At 47.4% G+C, this 14,811-nt stretch overlaps 1 protein-coding gene across 4 annotated transcripts in view; it reads left to right on the top strand.

Moving 5' to 3' along the window:
• KDM4A (lysine demethylase 4A) overlaps nucleotides 1–14,811 on the top strand; it is a 56,800-nt gene that overhangs the window by 39,452 nt on the left and 2,537 nt on the right. For 3 of the 4 annotated variants that reach the window (XM_023221367.2, XM_023221368.1, XM_023221369.1), the window contains exons 13-19: nucleotides 196–377; nucleotides 2,219–2,423; nucleotides 2,872–2,948; nucleotides 3,633–3,688; nucleotides 5,373–5,481; nucleotides 6,088–6,273; nucleotides 9,215–9,385. In XM_023221367.2, coding sequence (XP_023077135.1) covers nucleotides 196–377; nucleotides 2,219–2,423; nucleotides 2,872–2,948; nucleotides 3,633–3,688; nucleotides 5,373–5,481; nucleotides 6,088–6,273; nucleotides 9,215–9,385 — 986 coding nt within the window. Of the gene's footprint in view, nucleotides 1–195; nucleotides 378–2,218; nucleotides 2,424–2,871; nucleotides 2,949–3,632; nucleotides 3,689–5,372; nucleotides 5,482–6,087; nucleotides 6,274–9,214; nucleotides 9,386–12,197; nucleotides 12,562–14,811 lie in introns of those variants that run through there. The other variant, XM_023221370.1, reaches the window with a different exon arrangement.

The raw sequence follows: 14,811 nt of genomic DNA, 5'->3' as shown, positions 1-14,811 counted from the left end.
CCTACACATCATCAAGATACTGAAGGAGTCTACTGATAGTTCTTCCATCCTTTGCCTTTATCATCCTTAGGAATCCAGGAGTCACCCTTGGTCCAAACCTAGGACCAGGAGTCCTAGTTGAACTCATCTACTTTCCAGGCAGAGCCACACATGTGCAGGGTTGGTGCTGACTCACATTTCTGTTTCCTCCGCTAGAGACATCTGAACAGCTGACCCCTGAGGAAGAGGCTGAGGAGACAGAGGCCTGGGCCAAGCCTCTGAGCCAACTGTGGCAGAACCGACCTCCAAACTTTGAGGCTGAGAAGGAATTCAATGAGACCATGGCCCAGCAGGCCCCTCACTGCGCTGTCTGTATGATCTTCCAGACTTACCATCAGGTAAGCCAGCTTCATGCACTCTGTTTACCCAGGACCAGCAATCAGAGGGAAGCTAGATTTAATTGTGAGTATATAGCTTGTCACTGATTGTCTTGGGAAAGGCCACCTCCATCTCTGGCATTCTCTGCCCCATCTGTGTATTGGTCAGTCTTCTCCAGGCAGATAACCCAGCAACGTGGGTTTCAATTGAGAAGGCTTTGGAGATGAGCTGAGGGTGGGCTTAGGCTCCCCTTTGCACATGCACTCACCACAGACATCATTGTTTGCAGAGCAATCTGCATTTTTCTTATTCTGGTCCGTGGTTATTCCTGCCAAGTGGTTTGTAGTCCTGGCCAGTGTGGAGAACTAATTTCTTTACCACAGTCTGAACTTCAGCTGAAAAGCCAGATCCTCTAATGTTGTTTTTCTTTTCCCATTGCCACAATGGGTGTTGCCAGTAGCAGAAGGAACTTGGGAGGGGTAGAAGCAAGGGCCCGATATGTGAGGAGGGGCTGGGAAGCAAGACTGCTGAGCTCAGCTGTGTGCTTCATACTGTAGGGCATCTATGGATTCACTGATAGATCTCTCTGGGTCCAGCTCTAGGATGCCAGAAAGGCATTCACAGCAGCAGGTGCCAGGGGACCAGCTCAGTCTCAGCTGGAACCTGCACAGCGTGGCAGGTAGATAAGTGGTCCTTAACCTGCCCTGGTGGTTAAAGTAGCATGGCTACTGCTGAGGCTGGCAGGGCCCCCGATTCATGCTTGCTGAAAATGGAACCTCAGACCAACACACTTTGGATTAGGAACTCGCTAAATCTTTCCATTGACAAAAAGCAAAACCAAAGCCTTTGCCTATGAGGGGAGTGAATGGCTGGGTTCTTACTATAAGCAGATCTACTAAGTAGGAGCTTCACAAATGGCATAGGCTCTGGGGTTGACATCTTTCTGGGCCTCATCCTTGGAATGGGGATGCAGGTGCCATCCAGCAGATATTTGCAATCAGTATAGTTTGCCAAGGGAAGTATGTGGATATAAGTTCTTCCTGGAGGGACCCTGAGCCAGGAATCACACAGGTGGGGCTCCAGCCATGTAACAGTGCTCTGCAGCTCAGGTGACCTGCTAACAGGCACCACAAGAGGCAATTAGTGCTGGCCTATTAGGAGCATCTGCTCTGGGTACACTCCCTGGGTGGGGTCACTGCATGGTGTAGCACATAAGGGAGCCCACAGTAGCAGCCTAGCTGCTAACATTTCAGTGCATTTTTTTTTTTTTTTTTTTTTTTCTAAAGATGGAGTCTCAGTCTGTTACCCAGGCTGGAGTGCAGTGGCATGATCTCGGCTCACCACAACCTCTGCCTCCCCAGTTCAAGCGATTCTCCTGCCTCAGCCTCCCAAATAGCTGGGACTACAGGCATGCGCCACCACGCCCAGCTATTTTTTGTATTTTTAGTAGAGATGGGGTTTCACCATGTTGGCCAGGCTGATCTCGAACTCCTGACCTCTGGTGATCCACCTGCCTTGGCCTCCTGAAGTGCTGGGATTACAGGCATGAGCCACCTCGCCTGGCCTCTCAGTGCATTTTGTTACCACTTGCTTTGGGAAGATTGAAATCCCAGTTGCCTCTTACCTTGCTCCCTTTTCTCAGTTGTCCCCTAGGGGTCTTTGTATAATGCTGCTGTGAGAAATTGAATTTGAGTCATTAGAGGTAACTTCAATTAGCAGCTCCGGGATAATGGCTGTGCACCTGGGAGCTGTAGCCATAGTCAGCTCGGTAAGAGAGCCAGCTTTCTGCTGATAGAGCAGGTGGAAGGCTAAGAGCATAGACATGTACTCACTGAGGTGTACACTTGTTCTTTCCCCTTAGGTTGAGTTTGGAGGCTTTAATCAGAACTGCGGAAATGCTTCAGATTTAGCCCCTCAGAAGCAGAGGACCAAGCCATTGATTCCGGAAATGTGCTTCACTTCGACTGGCTGCAGCACAGACATCAACCTTTCTACTCCTTACCTTGAGGAGGATGGCACCAGCATACTTGTTTCCTGCAAGAAGTGCAGCGTCCGGGTCCATGCCAGTGAGTGCTGCTCACCTTTCTGTGTGTCCTGTCCCAAGAGTATAGGCCTGCCTGCTGGAAGTTCTTGCTACCTCCTGGCCTCCCAGCCCCTAAAAGATTGTTGATGTTTTATTGGGAGAGTCTGTTGCTAGCTGATTTTTTCTGTGTCTCCAGGGGTCCATACTGGCACTAGGCATCTCTGTGCCATCCTCTTGGTTGCAGATAGCAGAAAGGGATTAGTCCCTGCCACTTACTAGGTGTTTGTACCAGTGAATCTACAGTTTCTGACTTTTTGAGACTTTGAGCCATACTATATGCCTGAGTCCTGGGGACTCAGACTAAAGAAAACTAAAGGGTTTCTGTGAGATTTGGTTGTAGCTTTGGGAGGTGGTATATGGAAAGGAATTGCAAATCTCCCTTTCGACTCCGACCACTGGGTTTAATTTGCACATCTTGGTGTCCCTGTTAGGTTGCTATGGGGTCCCCCCTGCAAAGGCTTCTGAAGACTGGATGTGTTCTCGCTGTTCAGCCAATGCCCTGGAGGAGGTGAGTGATCCCACGTGGTTACTGTCTTCACCGTAAGTCTTGGTGCATATTCAGGGCCGGACGATTTCATGTTGGACTCACTATTCCCAGCAGTCTGCATAGGGTCTGGTATGCGGTGATGTCAGAGAGCAAGTATTGTGAGAGTAAATCCTATGACAGTGAGAGTGGTTGCTGCCCACTTAACGGAGTCTGGACGCTGTGTTAGCTCCATTATGTGAAGACCAACTAGTGGTCTTCGTGTGGGAAGAACAATAACTCCCTTAAAAGAATTTAGCCATTTTGAGTTGGAGCCTCAGAAAGGGGCTCAGATGATTCATTGTGCAGTTTTCTCTTCACCGTACCCCTGGAACCTGGCTGTACCTAGCCCACAAAAGAAGCAGTCAGATCCCTGTCGTGCCTCTAGTTTGAGCAAAGTATCTTTCATGACTTTGCTAAGAGTTGTTATTAGCAGTAACAGTGAAGAGGATTATATGAAGTCATGCGAATACTTGGCACACTTTAGCCCTGAGTGGCCTCTCCTTCCGACAGGGTGTCCTGGTGCAGGGGCTGCCTGGGTGAAGCCCCACGTGCTATTATGCTGCTTTCTTATGTGGAGGAGTTGCCCAAAGCAGGTCCAGGGGAGAGCAGATTGAATGTTAATGACTTGGTGTTAACCACTTTTTCCTCCCTCTCCTTTCTTGGCAGGACTGCTGTTTATGCTCATTACGAGGAGGGGCCCTGCAGAGAGCAAATGATGACAGGTAAGTTTCCTGAGCAGTGCCTTGGAATGCACAGGCTCAGTTCTGAAGCACACAGTGTCTTTGTGAGGGCACTAGCTGTTCTTCTGAATGACTGATGAGGATTTGGGAAGCACATCGTGTGGAGCTGGAATAGCATCTCCAAGACTCATTTTAAAAATGGAATGCTAAGGGAGCCAAGCAGTCCCAGACTTTCCAACTCCAGCTGCTCCTCTGCAGCAGAGATGTCAATGACATCCTCCTTTGGAGGCGCTAAGAATGGACTCATGAGAATATGAAGGCTGTGAAGGTGATGCGCAGGGACTGTGTGGGCTGGAGTCGGGACATTCACCTTGTCACAGCTGGCGCTGGTGGGCAGAGGCGGCCACAGGCTAGCAAGCACTTCTCCACATGGCAAACTCCCTGGCTCAGACCTGCTGTTTGGAATGAAGCGAGTGTGCTCAAGGAGGACACTGAGGAGAGCTCAGACAGGCCCACCCACTATGGAACCAAATCTACTGAAGTTTCTGGGCTTCTCAGCTGTTGGGCAACTCATTTTTATGGAGTGAATCTTTGTGCTTAGACATATGCTTGGTTGCTCTGAGGTGGAAATGTAAGATGAATGAGGTTTCTGACGTGGGAGAGCTGGCTGTTTAGGGCATGGTGCATGCAGGTCAACGCTGAGTATCCTGCTTCTAAGTAGAATCCCGTGGCAACTTGCAGCATATGTTCGGTCCAGCCGTCAAGAGTCCTTGTCATGCCGTCCCTGAGAGATGGCTGCTCTGCTTGCTGCTGCTGCTCCTTCAAAGGCACTTGCTGCCATTATTTGAGGTCACTGTGTTCCTCACAATCACAGGATGGTGCTGGGAACATTCTTATTTGGAGTGGAAATGGCTCTGCTTGAACCTCTCACCTTTACCTCTGAATGCCTGTTCTTCCCTCCAGGGCCACACAGAACAAATCCGTTCCTACTCTAAAAAGACAGCCCCACTAGTACTGCAGACAGCTTCATGGAGCCCCAGTGTTGTCTGTTGTAGGTTTTCACGTAGCATGGTTTTAAGAGTTGTCACCATTTTAGTTCTTTTCCTCTTGGTGCATGCTAGTTTCCCAAAATGTCCACAACTTATTTTAGTTCTTAAGGATGTCCGTTGAATACACCTCTCCTCTCAGAGTAAGTGGGGCTTGGGTCAAACCTTAAGGATTAAAGAGTGAGTCAGCTATGGAAAAAGGGAGCAGAAGGGAGAGGTCATTTCAGCCTGGGGGAGAGGTTTGGGCAGAGGCCAAGAGAGAGAGCTGTGATTACTGGCAGATTGGGGCACAGCCGGGGACGTTTTCAGGAAGCACTTGGGTCCTGTGGTAAAGAGGTCTGCATGGAGCTCTCCAATTTATTCTCACTCCCTGAAACCTGCCACACACCATTAGCCTGCGGCTCTGCTCATTTTTCGACAGACAGTGAGTGGTATAAGAAGCATGATCCTGTGCTAACCTAGGGCAGTGGGCAGTGGCAGCAGTGGGGGTGACACTGCTTCCACATACTCAGAGGAGAGACGGTTCTGGTTCTCACTGTCCTGGGTCCCAGGCACGTGCTGGTGGGAGTCAGTGGTCACCCAGCTGAGGGAGGAAGCACTGTCAGCAGGCCCACATGAGAAGAGAAGGCCACAGAACTTTGGGCCCAGAGGTGACTGAGGGAGCCTTTGCCTTTTGGCAGGTGGGTCCATGTTTCATGTGCTGTGGCAATTCTGGAAGCAAGGTTTGTCAACATTGCAGAAAGAAGTCCAGTGGATGTGAGCAAAATCCCCCTGCCCCGCTTCAAACTGGTAAGGGTTTGTAGACTACAGAATTTCCCGACTTACAAATACCTGGGTAGAAGAGAACAGGGACCCCCCTCTGTCCCTTGGTTTTGGTTAGAGTTTGTGATTCTCACTCTGTGGTTACATTCCTTAGTGGAGGCCAGGTGTGGTGGCTCACGCCTGTAGTCCTAGCCCTTTGTGGGGCCGAGGTGAGTGGATCACTTGAGGTCAGGAGTTCAAGACCAGCCTGGGCAACATGGTGAAACCCCAACTCTACTAAAAATATAAAATTAGCCGAGAGTGGTGGTGTGCACCTATAATCCCAGCTCCTTGGGAATCTGAGGCAGGAGAATCACTAGAACCTGGGAGGCGGAGGTTGCAGTGAGCTGAGATTGTGCCACTGCACTCCAGCCTGGGCAACAGAGCAAGACTCTGTCTCCAAAAAAAAAAAAAAAAAAAAAAAAAATTCTTGGTGGATAAAGTTGTAACCAGACCTGGATTAGAGCAGGCTGGTGTGTCCTTGTATTTTGGGAGGGACTCTTGCTTGCTTGACTTTGCATTTGGGAGGGGAACAATAGAGGAAGCTGTAGTGTCAGTTCCTGCAATCACTGGTTTTCTTCCCCTGTGCTGCAGAAATGTATCTTCTGTAAGAAGCGGAGGAAAAGAACTGCTGGCTGCTGTGTGCAGTGTTCTCATGGCCGCTGCCCAACTGCCTTCCATGTGAGCTGCGCCCAGGCTGCCGGTGTGATGATGCAGCCTGACGACTGGCCTTTTGTGGTCTTCATTACCTGCTTTCGGCACAAGATTCCTAATTTGGAGGTGAGAGAGGGTGCCATTCTAGAATCCTCTTGACATTTTTCATGATCATTTTCTCTGCATATTTTCCATTTACTGTGTCAGGAACAATTTCCTCAAGCATTCTGCATTATGAAGAGTGCTAATGAGTTAAGAGATTGAGAGATGGCCCCTGTCCATCTCTACTCCCTGCCTTGTACTCCATAATCCAGTAACACCAAACTGCTTGTAGTTGATTCCTTTTGATTATCTCTTTACTTGTCTGCCTCTCCATCAGGATAAACTCCTTGAGGGTCCGTATCTTATTACTGTGGGCATCCTTATTACTTAACCTAGTGTCCGGGACATGCAGAACCTCTGAAAATGTTGAGAACAAATGGGGAGGGCTCCCAAGAGTTAACCATGAATTGCCAGACATAGAGATTGCTGCAGTTCTCTGAATGGTAAAGATTAGAGAAAAAGTGACATGTAATGTTAGCTAGAGGAGCTACGAAGAGGATTGGGTAGAAGGTGGCATTTGAAGTGGGTCTTAAACAATAAGAAGGAATTGTGTGCAGAGACTGTTGTGTGCAGAGCTTCAGAAACAGAACGAGCAGGTCCTGGAAGAAGGACCATGAAAGACTGGTTATGGGAGTATGACTGTGTGTGGGAGTGTGATGCCTGAGAGGCGGACAACGGCAGAGGATGAAGGCCCTGCACTGCCACTCTCAGGACTCTGACCTCTCTTCACTGGATGAGGAGAACTTGTTGAATATTTTGATTCTGAACTATAGTTTTTGATAATCACTTAGGTGTTTGTTTGAAGAGAGGATTCAGAGTAAGAATTCGAGGCCAGAAAACCAGTTAGCCTAGGAGAGAGTGAGGTCTGAAATGGGAACACATAGGCAGGGCTTTGGGGTACATTTAACTTTGAGATCTCCCAACAGGTAGAATTGATAGGATTTGATGACCCTCGTGGGTTGAGAAGGGGAGAGGAGGAGGAAAGGGGGAGTGAATACTGAAGATGACTCAGGTTAATCCCTTGAGAGATGGGAAGGATGCTAATGTGATGTTAGTAACTGCAATCAGGAACTGAGTTGAAGCAGTGTTGCTCTGCAAGGGAGAGAGGGAGGGATGAGAAAGAGGAAAGTAAATGCTAAGGTCGCTGAGCATTCTGGAGAGTAACTGTGAGGGTAAAGATTTGGCTATTAGCATTTAACAGCATAGTTAAATCTAGTTCCCATTAGAAACTGGGCTCTGGAGATTCCCAGTGGGAGGAGCAGGTAGCAGAGCATGAACCAGTGAAAGCAGCTGAGAAAGTGAAGCAAGGCAGTGGGAGGAGGGAGGGTCACATTCGACAGAGAAGGCAGGGCTGGTGTGGTGGTCACTAAGTACCACAAACTGGAGTGTCCCTGTGGGGTAGTCAGATCAGATGCCAGACCGTAGTCGGGGAAGGCTCTGCCATGAGTAAGTTACAATCTAATAGAGAAGACAATCATACAGGTTTGACAGCAATGTGGTAAATACATAATCAAAGGAAGAACGTGATAGACGGCCAGCCCAGAAGGATGAACTTTTCACTCTGCCATTTGGGATTGCAGAAAAGTCCTGGTTGGCTGACTGCATTCTTTTTCATAAAGATGTTGAACATGACAGGTGGTCAGGGGTATGGTTAAGACCTTAGGAAGATGGGAACATATTCTAGTGAGAATGAGACTCCGGAGTGTCTCAAGGGCCCTGCCATAGCCATCTCTGGTGCCCTCACCATGCCCTTCTCATTGTGAACTTGCCCTTGACGCAGGTAAAAACTTGAGGTAGTACAAGTCACAGATAAGATAGGGAAATAGGAGTTTTTTCATACATAGAATAGTTATTTTGTGATAATCATTAGTACTCCACATGCTTAAGCTGGCAGCTGTAGACTGCTGGTGCTATGAGGAAATTGGGGGGACTGATGAGTTAGTATTTTTTTCACTGATTTATTCTTCAAATATTTATTGAGCATTTACTATATGCCAGGCACAGTTTTAGGTGCCAGGACTATACCACTGAACAAGACAAAAAAGTCCTTGCCCTTCTGGTGCATACAGTATAGTTGAAGGATACATAGAAGCAAGTAAATACACAGTATAGCAGATGGTGAGAAGTGCAGGGATAAAAATTAAGTCAGATAAGGGGAATGGAAGATTAAGTAGTAAGGAATGACATCAATAAGTTGATACTGGGATGGGAGTCAGTGTGCAAGTAACTGGGGAATGGCATCTCAGGTAGAAGAACCAGCAGTGCCAAAGCCCTGGGTGGCAGCACATGTGGCATACTCATTCAGGGAACAGCAAGGGGTGCCAGCATGGCTGGGGCAGAGTGCCTGGGCAGGCTAGCAGGCACACTTGGAAATGAGGCTGTCACATGCTTTGTGATCTTGTTTGCATCAAGGGCAAGTTCAGGATGAGAAGGACATGGTGAGGGCACCAGAGATGGCAATGGCAGGGCCCTTGGAATGGGGGACAGTTCGTCGTGTGTAGCTGGAGACATCTGGGAAACTTAAGTCTTTGTGCCCTAGCCCTGAGGGTAATGCCGATGCTAAGATGTGGTGCAGCTTTGCCTGGGGCCCCGGCCTCAGGGCACCTATTGAGTCTTTCCTTCCATACTTTGATGTCAGTTCTTGGCAAGATCAGAGAAGTCCTTGTTGTTGTTCAGAGGGTTCTGGGTAAGACAATGTGGTATAAGGGCCAGTTGTGGACTAGCTAAATTTATGGGAGGAGTTAAATTTATGGAGAAAAATGTGGTACTGGTCTCTTCCAGTGTCCTGGCTGGGATGGCGGGTATCTGGAAAGGCTTGTTTTAGCTCCCATCTCTTCTCTCCTTTTTACTTTTACTTTCCCATGTTTATCTTTCCCTGGTAAGGAGGAACTAATTGATCTTGGTCTCCATATGCCAGGCCTGCCAACTCCACATGTGAGTAACCGAAGCCTCTGTTTTTTTCCAGCGTGCCAAGGGGGCCTTGCAAAGCATCACTGCAGGCCAGAAAGTCATTAGCAAGCATAAGAATGGGCGCTTCTACCAGTGTGAAGTGGTCAGGCTCACCACCGAGACCTTCTATGAAGTCAACTTTGATGATGGCTCCTTCAGTGACAATCTTTATCCTGAGGACATAGTGGTAATAACTGCACGGAGCTTCTCAGGCAGTTTGGAATGGGGGATGTTTCTAAGGTCTGGCTGGCAGACTGTGTGTGTGTGCCTGCTTCTTCTAGCCAGGCCCATGGTCCCGTCACCTGGTCCTCAAACAGAAAGAAGCATCTGTACCAGTCTTTACTTGCAAAGAAAACTGCATGCTGCCAGGGTACCCTATATTCCCTAGAAGTACCTGGGAATCAGTATTTCTGCAATTCCTTGAAACCTGCAACTGTTGGCTGTCTAAATTGTCCTTGAGGGCATTCTAGTGCAATAGGAGAGCCCAGGCTTTGGAATCAATTGTGCCAATACCAGATTCATTGCCTAGTAGCTGTGTGATTTTAGGAGAATTATCCACCTCTCTTTTCTACCAGGCCCTCTTAGTAGAGGTATAGAATCTGCTTTTGTTTCTTCACAGTGGGCTTTAGGGCTAAGTAGAAACTGCCTGGAGACACCACTGGCCTGCTTATGTTATTAACACCTGAGACACGGTGGCCCCACATGGACCTAGTTCTAGGTCTGGCTTGGTATTGAGGACTTAGTTCAGGTTTCCCCTACCCCCACCTTGCCTTTTCAGTTGGTAGACTAACCAAAGTAGAGAGGAATGAAACAATTTTTTCCTTTAACAAATCAGGTACTGTCCCATGTTTATACCACATTAGCCACTCAGTTGCTAAAAGCACATTCATAGTTATAAGGTAGACTTATAGAAAAGGGGACATTAGTAGTACTCATAGCAGTAGTATAGCTATCATTTACTTACATTTTATTTATTTTTTATTTTTTTGTTTTTTTTGAGACGGAGTCTCGTTCTGTCACCCAGGCTGGAGTGCAGTGGCGCAATCTCAGCTCACTGCAAGCTCCGCCTCCCAGGTTCACGCCATTCTCCTGCCTCAGCCTCCCGAGGAGCTGGGACTACAGGCACCCGCCACCACGCCTGGCTAACTTTTTGTATTTTTAGTAGAGATGGGGTGTCACCGTGTTAGCCAGGATGGTCTCGATCTCCTGACCTCATGATCCGCCCGTCTTGGCCTCCCAAAGTGCTGGGATTACAGGTGTGAGCCACCGCACCCGGCCTATTTACATTTTATTTTTGAGACAGGGTTTCACTCTGACGCCCAGGCTGGAGTGCAGTAGCACAATCTCAGCTCACTGCAGCCTCAACTTGCTGGATTCAGGTGATCCTCCCACCTCAGCCTCCCTGGTAGCTGGGACTACAGGCACGCACCACCACACCCTGCTAATTTTTAAATTTTTTGTAGAGATGGGCTTTTGCTGTGTTCCCCAGGCTGGTCTTGAACTCCTGGGCTCAAGTGATCTGCCCGTCTCGGCCTCCCAAAGTGTTGGGATTACAGGCATGAGCCTCTGTGTCTGGCCTTATTTTTTTTTTTTTTGAGAGACCAGGTCTCTCTGTCACTTAGGCTGGAGTGCAGTGGCTGTATCATAGCTCACTGCAATCTCAAACTCCTGACCTCAAGTGATACTCCTGCTTCAGCTTCCCAGGTAGCTGGGACTACAGGCACATGCAACCATGCCTGGCTAATTTTTGAATTTTTTGTAGCGACAAGGGTCTTGCTTTGTTGCTCAGGCTGGTCTTGAACTCCCAGCTTGAAGAAATCCTTACATCTTGGGCCCCCAAACCACTGGGATTACAAGAGTTTGAGCCACCACACCTGGCCCTTGCTGTAATTTATTAAGCTGGTACAGTGTGCCAGGGACTATGCTAAGTGGTTATTTCAAGTATCTCTTTATCTTCTCATACCCACTCTGAGAAGTATGTGGTATTATCTCTAACTTACAGTGGTTTCAGGACTCCATTTTCTACAAGTTAGAGACCCCAAAGAGCCTGTGTTTCTCTGGGTTATATCTAAAAGTATTTATTCTTATTAGAAGTTAAAGCAGATTGATTTAAAATAATCAATTTTTTTAGATTAAAAATAACTTTTCTAAAACAAAAACAAAAGATTGCCATTTTCCTGCAAGTTTGCAAATCTCTTTAATGTCACTTTTTTTTTTTTGAGACGGAGTCTCACTCTGTCGCCTAGGCTGGAGTACAGTGGCGCGATCTTGGCTCACTGCAAGCTCCACCTCCTGGGTTCACGGCATTCTCCTGCCTCAGCCTCCTGAGTAGCTGGGGCTACAGGCACCCGCCACCGTGCCTGGCTAATTTTTTGTATTTTTAGTAGAGACGGGGTTTCACCGTGTTAGCCAGGATGGTCTCGATCTCCTGATCTCATGATCCTCCTGTCTTGGCCTCCCAAAGTTCTGGGATTACAGGCGTGAGCCACTGCGCCTGACCTTAATGTCACTTCTTGATTCAATCTATTGTGATATACTGTTAGGTTAGAGTATAGGAATAAAATTCAGCCTTGCACAGATATGTAATTGGAAAAAGGAGAAGTTTTTTTTGTTTTTGTTTTTTTAGGATAGGGTTTCACTCCCGTCACCCATGTTGGAGTGCAATGCAGCAATCTCAACTCACTGCAGCCTCCGCATACCCGGCTCAAGTGATCCTGCTGCCTCAGCCTCCCAAGTAGCTGGGACTATAGGCGCCTGTCACTGGCGCCCAGCTAATTTTTAAATTTTTTGTAGAGATAGGGTTTTGCCTTGTTGCCCAGGCTGGTCTCAAAACTCCGGGGCTCAAGCAGTCTGCCTACCTCGGACTCCCAAAGTGCTGGGATTACATCTGTGAGCCACCACACCCAGTCAAGGGACGTAGGGTAATTGTGATTATTATTCTCTGACATCCACCAAAACTCAGTGGAAGTAACAACTTTTTTGTTTGTTTGTTTTTTAAGAGATGATGTCTTGCTTTGTTGACCAAGCACTTCCTGAGTAGCTGGGACTGCAGGCATGCCTGGCTGTTTGTAGAAATTGGGTCTTGCCATCTTGCCCAGGGTAGTCTCAAACTCCTGGGCTCAAGCGATTCTCTTGCCTCAACCTCCCAAAGTGCTGGGATTACAGGTGTGAGCCACTGCTCCTGGTAGGTTCTTAAGTTAGTTGCAGTGTGGAATCTGAAAGGTCAGTGAACGTTTCATACTGTTAACACTAAAACCCATTGGTCTCTTCTGAATGGATCTTTCACCCATGCATCCTTTTATAACATCACACATTGGTCATTTAGAAAATATTGGTGCACTGGCCTATGGATAGCCTCTAAATGTTGTTAAATATTATTATAATTTTTTTTTTTTTTCCCAGACAGGGTCTCGCTCTGTCGCCAGGCTGGAGTGCAGTGGTGCAATCTTGGCTCACTGCAACCTCCACCTCCTGGGTTCAAGCGATCCTTCTGCCTCAGCCTCCCAAGCTGGGACTACAGATGTGCACCACCACGCCCAACTAATTTTTGTATTTTTCGTAGAGATGGGGTTTCACCATGTTGTCCAGGCTGGACTCAATCTCTTGACCTCGTGATCTGCCTGCCTCGGCCTCCCAAAGTGCTGGGATTACAGGCGTGAGCCACTGCACCCGGCCATAAATATTTTAAAAATTATATTTGTTAGTATTACTAATAATAATATAAAAACTTGGAATTTTGGGAAGCTTCAAGCTCACAGTTGTGAATGCCGCTTCTCTGAAATGCTAATATTTGCTTGAAAGCCTGAATTTTATTACTGGCAACAGATACCGACTCTTGTTTTCCTTGGCATGACAGGCGTTCACTTAATTCATTTTCAAGAAGATGTCTGCCACAGTTTGTCAGTCACTTTTTTTCTTTTTTAAAATTTTATTTCATAGAGTGTTTTAAAGACAGGGTACTGCTCTGTTGCGCAGCATCACTGCTGGAGTGCAGTGGCATAATCATGGCTCACTGCAGCCTTATCCTCCTGGGCTCAAGCAATCCTCAGCCTTCTGAGTAGCTGGGACTAGAGGCGCGTGCCACCGTACCTGGCTAATTTTTTATGTTTTGTAGAGATGGGATCTCCCCTGTGTTGTCCAGGCTGGTCTTGAACTCCTGGGCTGATGCGATCCTCCTACCTCTGCCTCCCAAAGTGAGGGATTACAGGCATGAGCCACTGTGCCCGGCCCAGTAAGTTTTTTCAAATAAAACTGGTATTCCATGAACAAAGCAGCTAGTGTAATTCACAAGTCAAACAACACAGATATATTTCTTTGAGACAACCAAAAGTGTTTTATGAGGACTTAACACATGTACTCAATGATTAAGATTTAACAAAATTAATAATTTTTACTGCTTCATCAAGGGGTATTGTTACATGCAGTCGAGTTTTTGTTCTTTTCTCCTAAATTATGAGTGTACAGTGGTGAAAAATGTAATAACAACTAGTAGGGCTTGGGGTCAGTGCCTTGATGTGCGCTCAGGTGCCAGCAGTTGTACCTATCCTAGGTAAATGACAACACAGTGACAAAGGCTAATAGTTTAATATTATAAAAATAGTCATGTCTCACTTGCTCCCTGACAGTGTCTCAGAAACCCCTCAGAGGTTCACAGACCACATTTTCAGAAGTGCTGTTATAGGAGGTGGAACTGAATTGCAGAGAATTTAAGCAATTTATCAAATATCAAACATTTGAGTAGTTAAATCTTAGAACACCTCAGATATTGGGTGTAGGAGGCTGTAGTTTATGCCTAAGTGTTAGATTGATACAGAATGTATTTACTGATTACCTATTCAATAAATGAATTGTCAATAAGTAGGGAACTGTTTCCACTCAATAAATGAACGGTAGCGTGATTGTAAGAGCAGTTGTGAGCATCCACATCCTTTTAGACTCACTGCCCTGCCCCTCTCTGATTTTTATTTTTTAAGCCATGTCCCTAAGGACCTTCTCTCAGGTATACCCATCAGACCTTTCATTCAGCCAATAGGCTTGTGTGTTAACCTCCCCCCATATGCCAACCCCTATGCTGGGAATACGATGAGGACTTGGGGTACTTACCTGCTTCTGGAAGGAATAAAAGTCCTGAAGTACTTTGTCAGGTCCCATGGTAGGTGATCCTTTCTCATCTTTCTTGTTAAGAACATATTTCTTGGTTGGGCACACTGGCTCATGCCTGTAATCCCACCACTTTGGCAAGCTGAGGCAGGCAGATCACCTGAGGTCAGGAGTTCAAGACCAGGCTGGCCAACATGGTGAAGCCCCGTCTCTACTAAAAATACAAAAATTAGCCGGGCATGGTGGCATGTGCCTGTTGTCCCAGCTACTTGGGAGGCTGAGGCAGGAGGATTGCTAGAACCCAGGAGGTGGAGGTTGCAATGAGCCGAGATCAGGCCACTGCACTCCAGCCTGGGCGACAGAGAGGATCTTGCTCTCTCGCCCAGGCTGGAGTGCAGTGGCCTGATCTCGGCTCATTGCAACCTCCACCTCCTGGGTTCTAGCAATCCTCCTGCCTCAGCCTCCCAAGTAGCTGGGACAACAGGCACATGCCACCATGCCCGGCTAATTTTT

This window comes from Piliocolobus tephrosceles, chromosome 1 (genome assembly GCF_002776525.5).
Source record: "Piliocolobus tephrosceles isolate RC106 chromosome 1, ASM277652v3, whole genome shotgun sequence".
NCBI classification, from domain to species: Eukaryota; Metazoa; Chordata; class Mammalia; order Primates; family Cercopithecidae; genus Piliocolobus; species Piliocolobus tephrosceles.
This window is presented reverse-complemented; position numbering and strand designations above follow the sequence as displayed.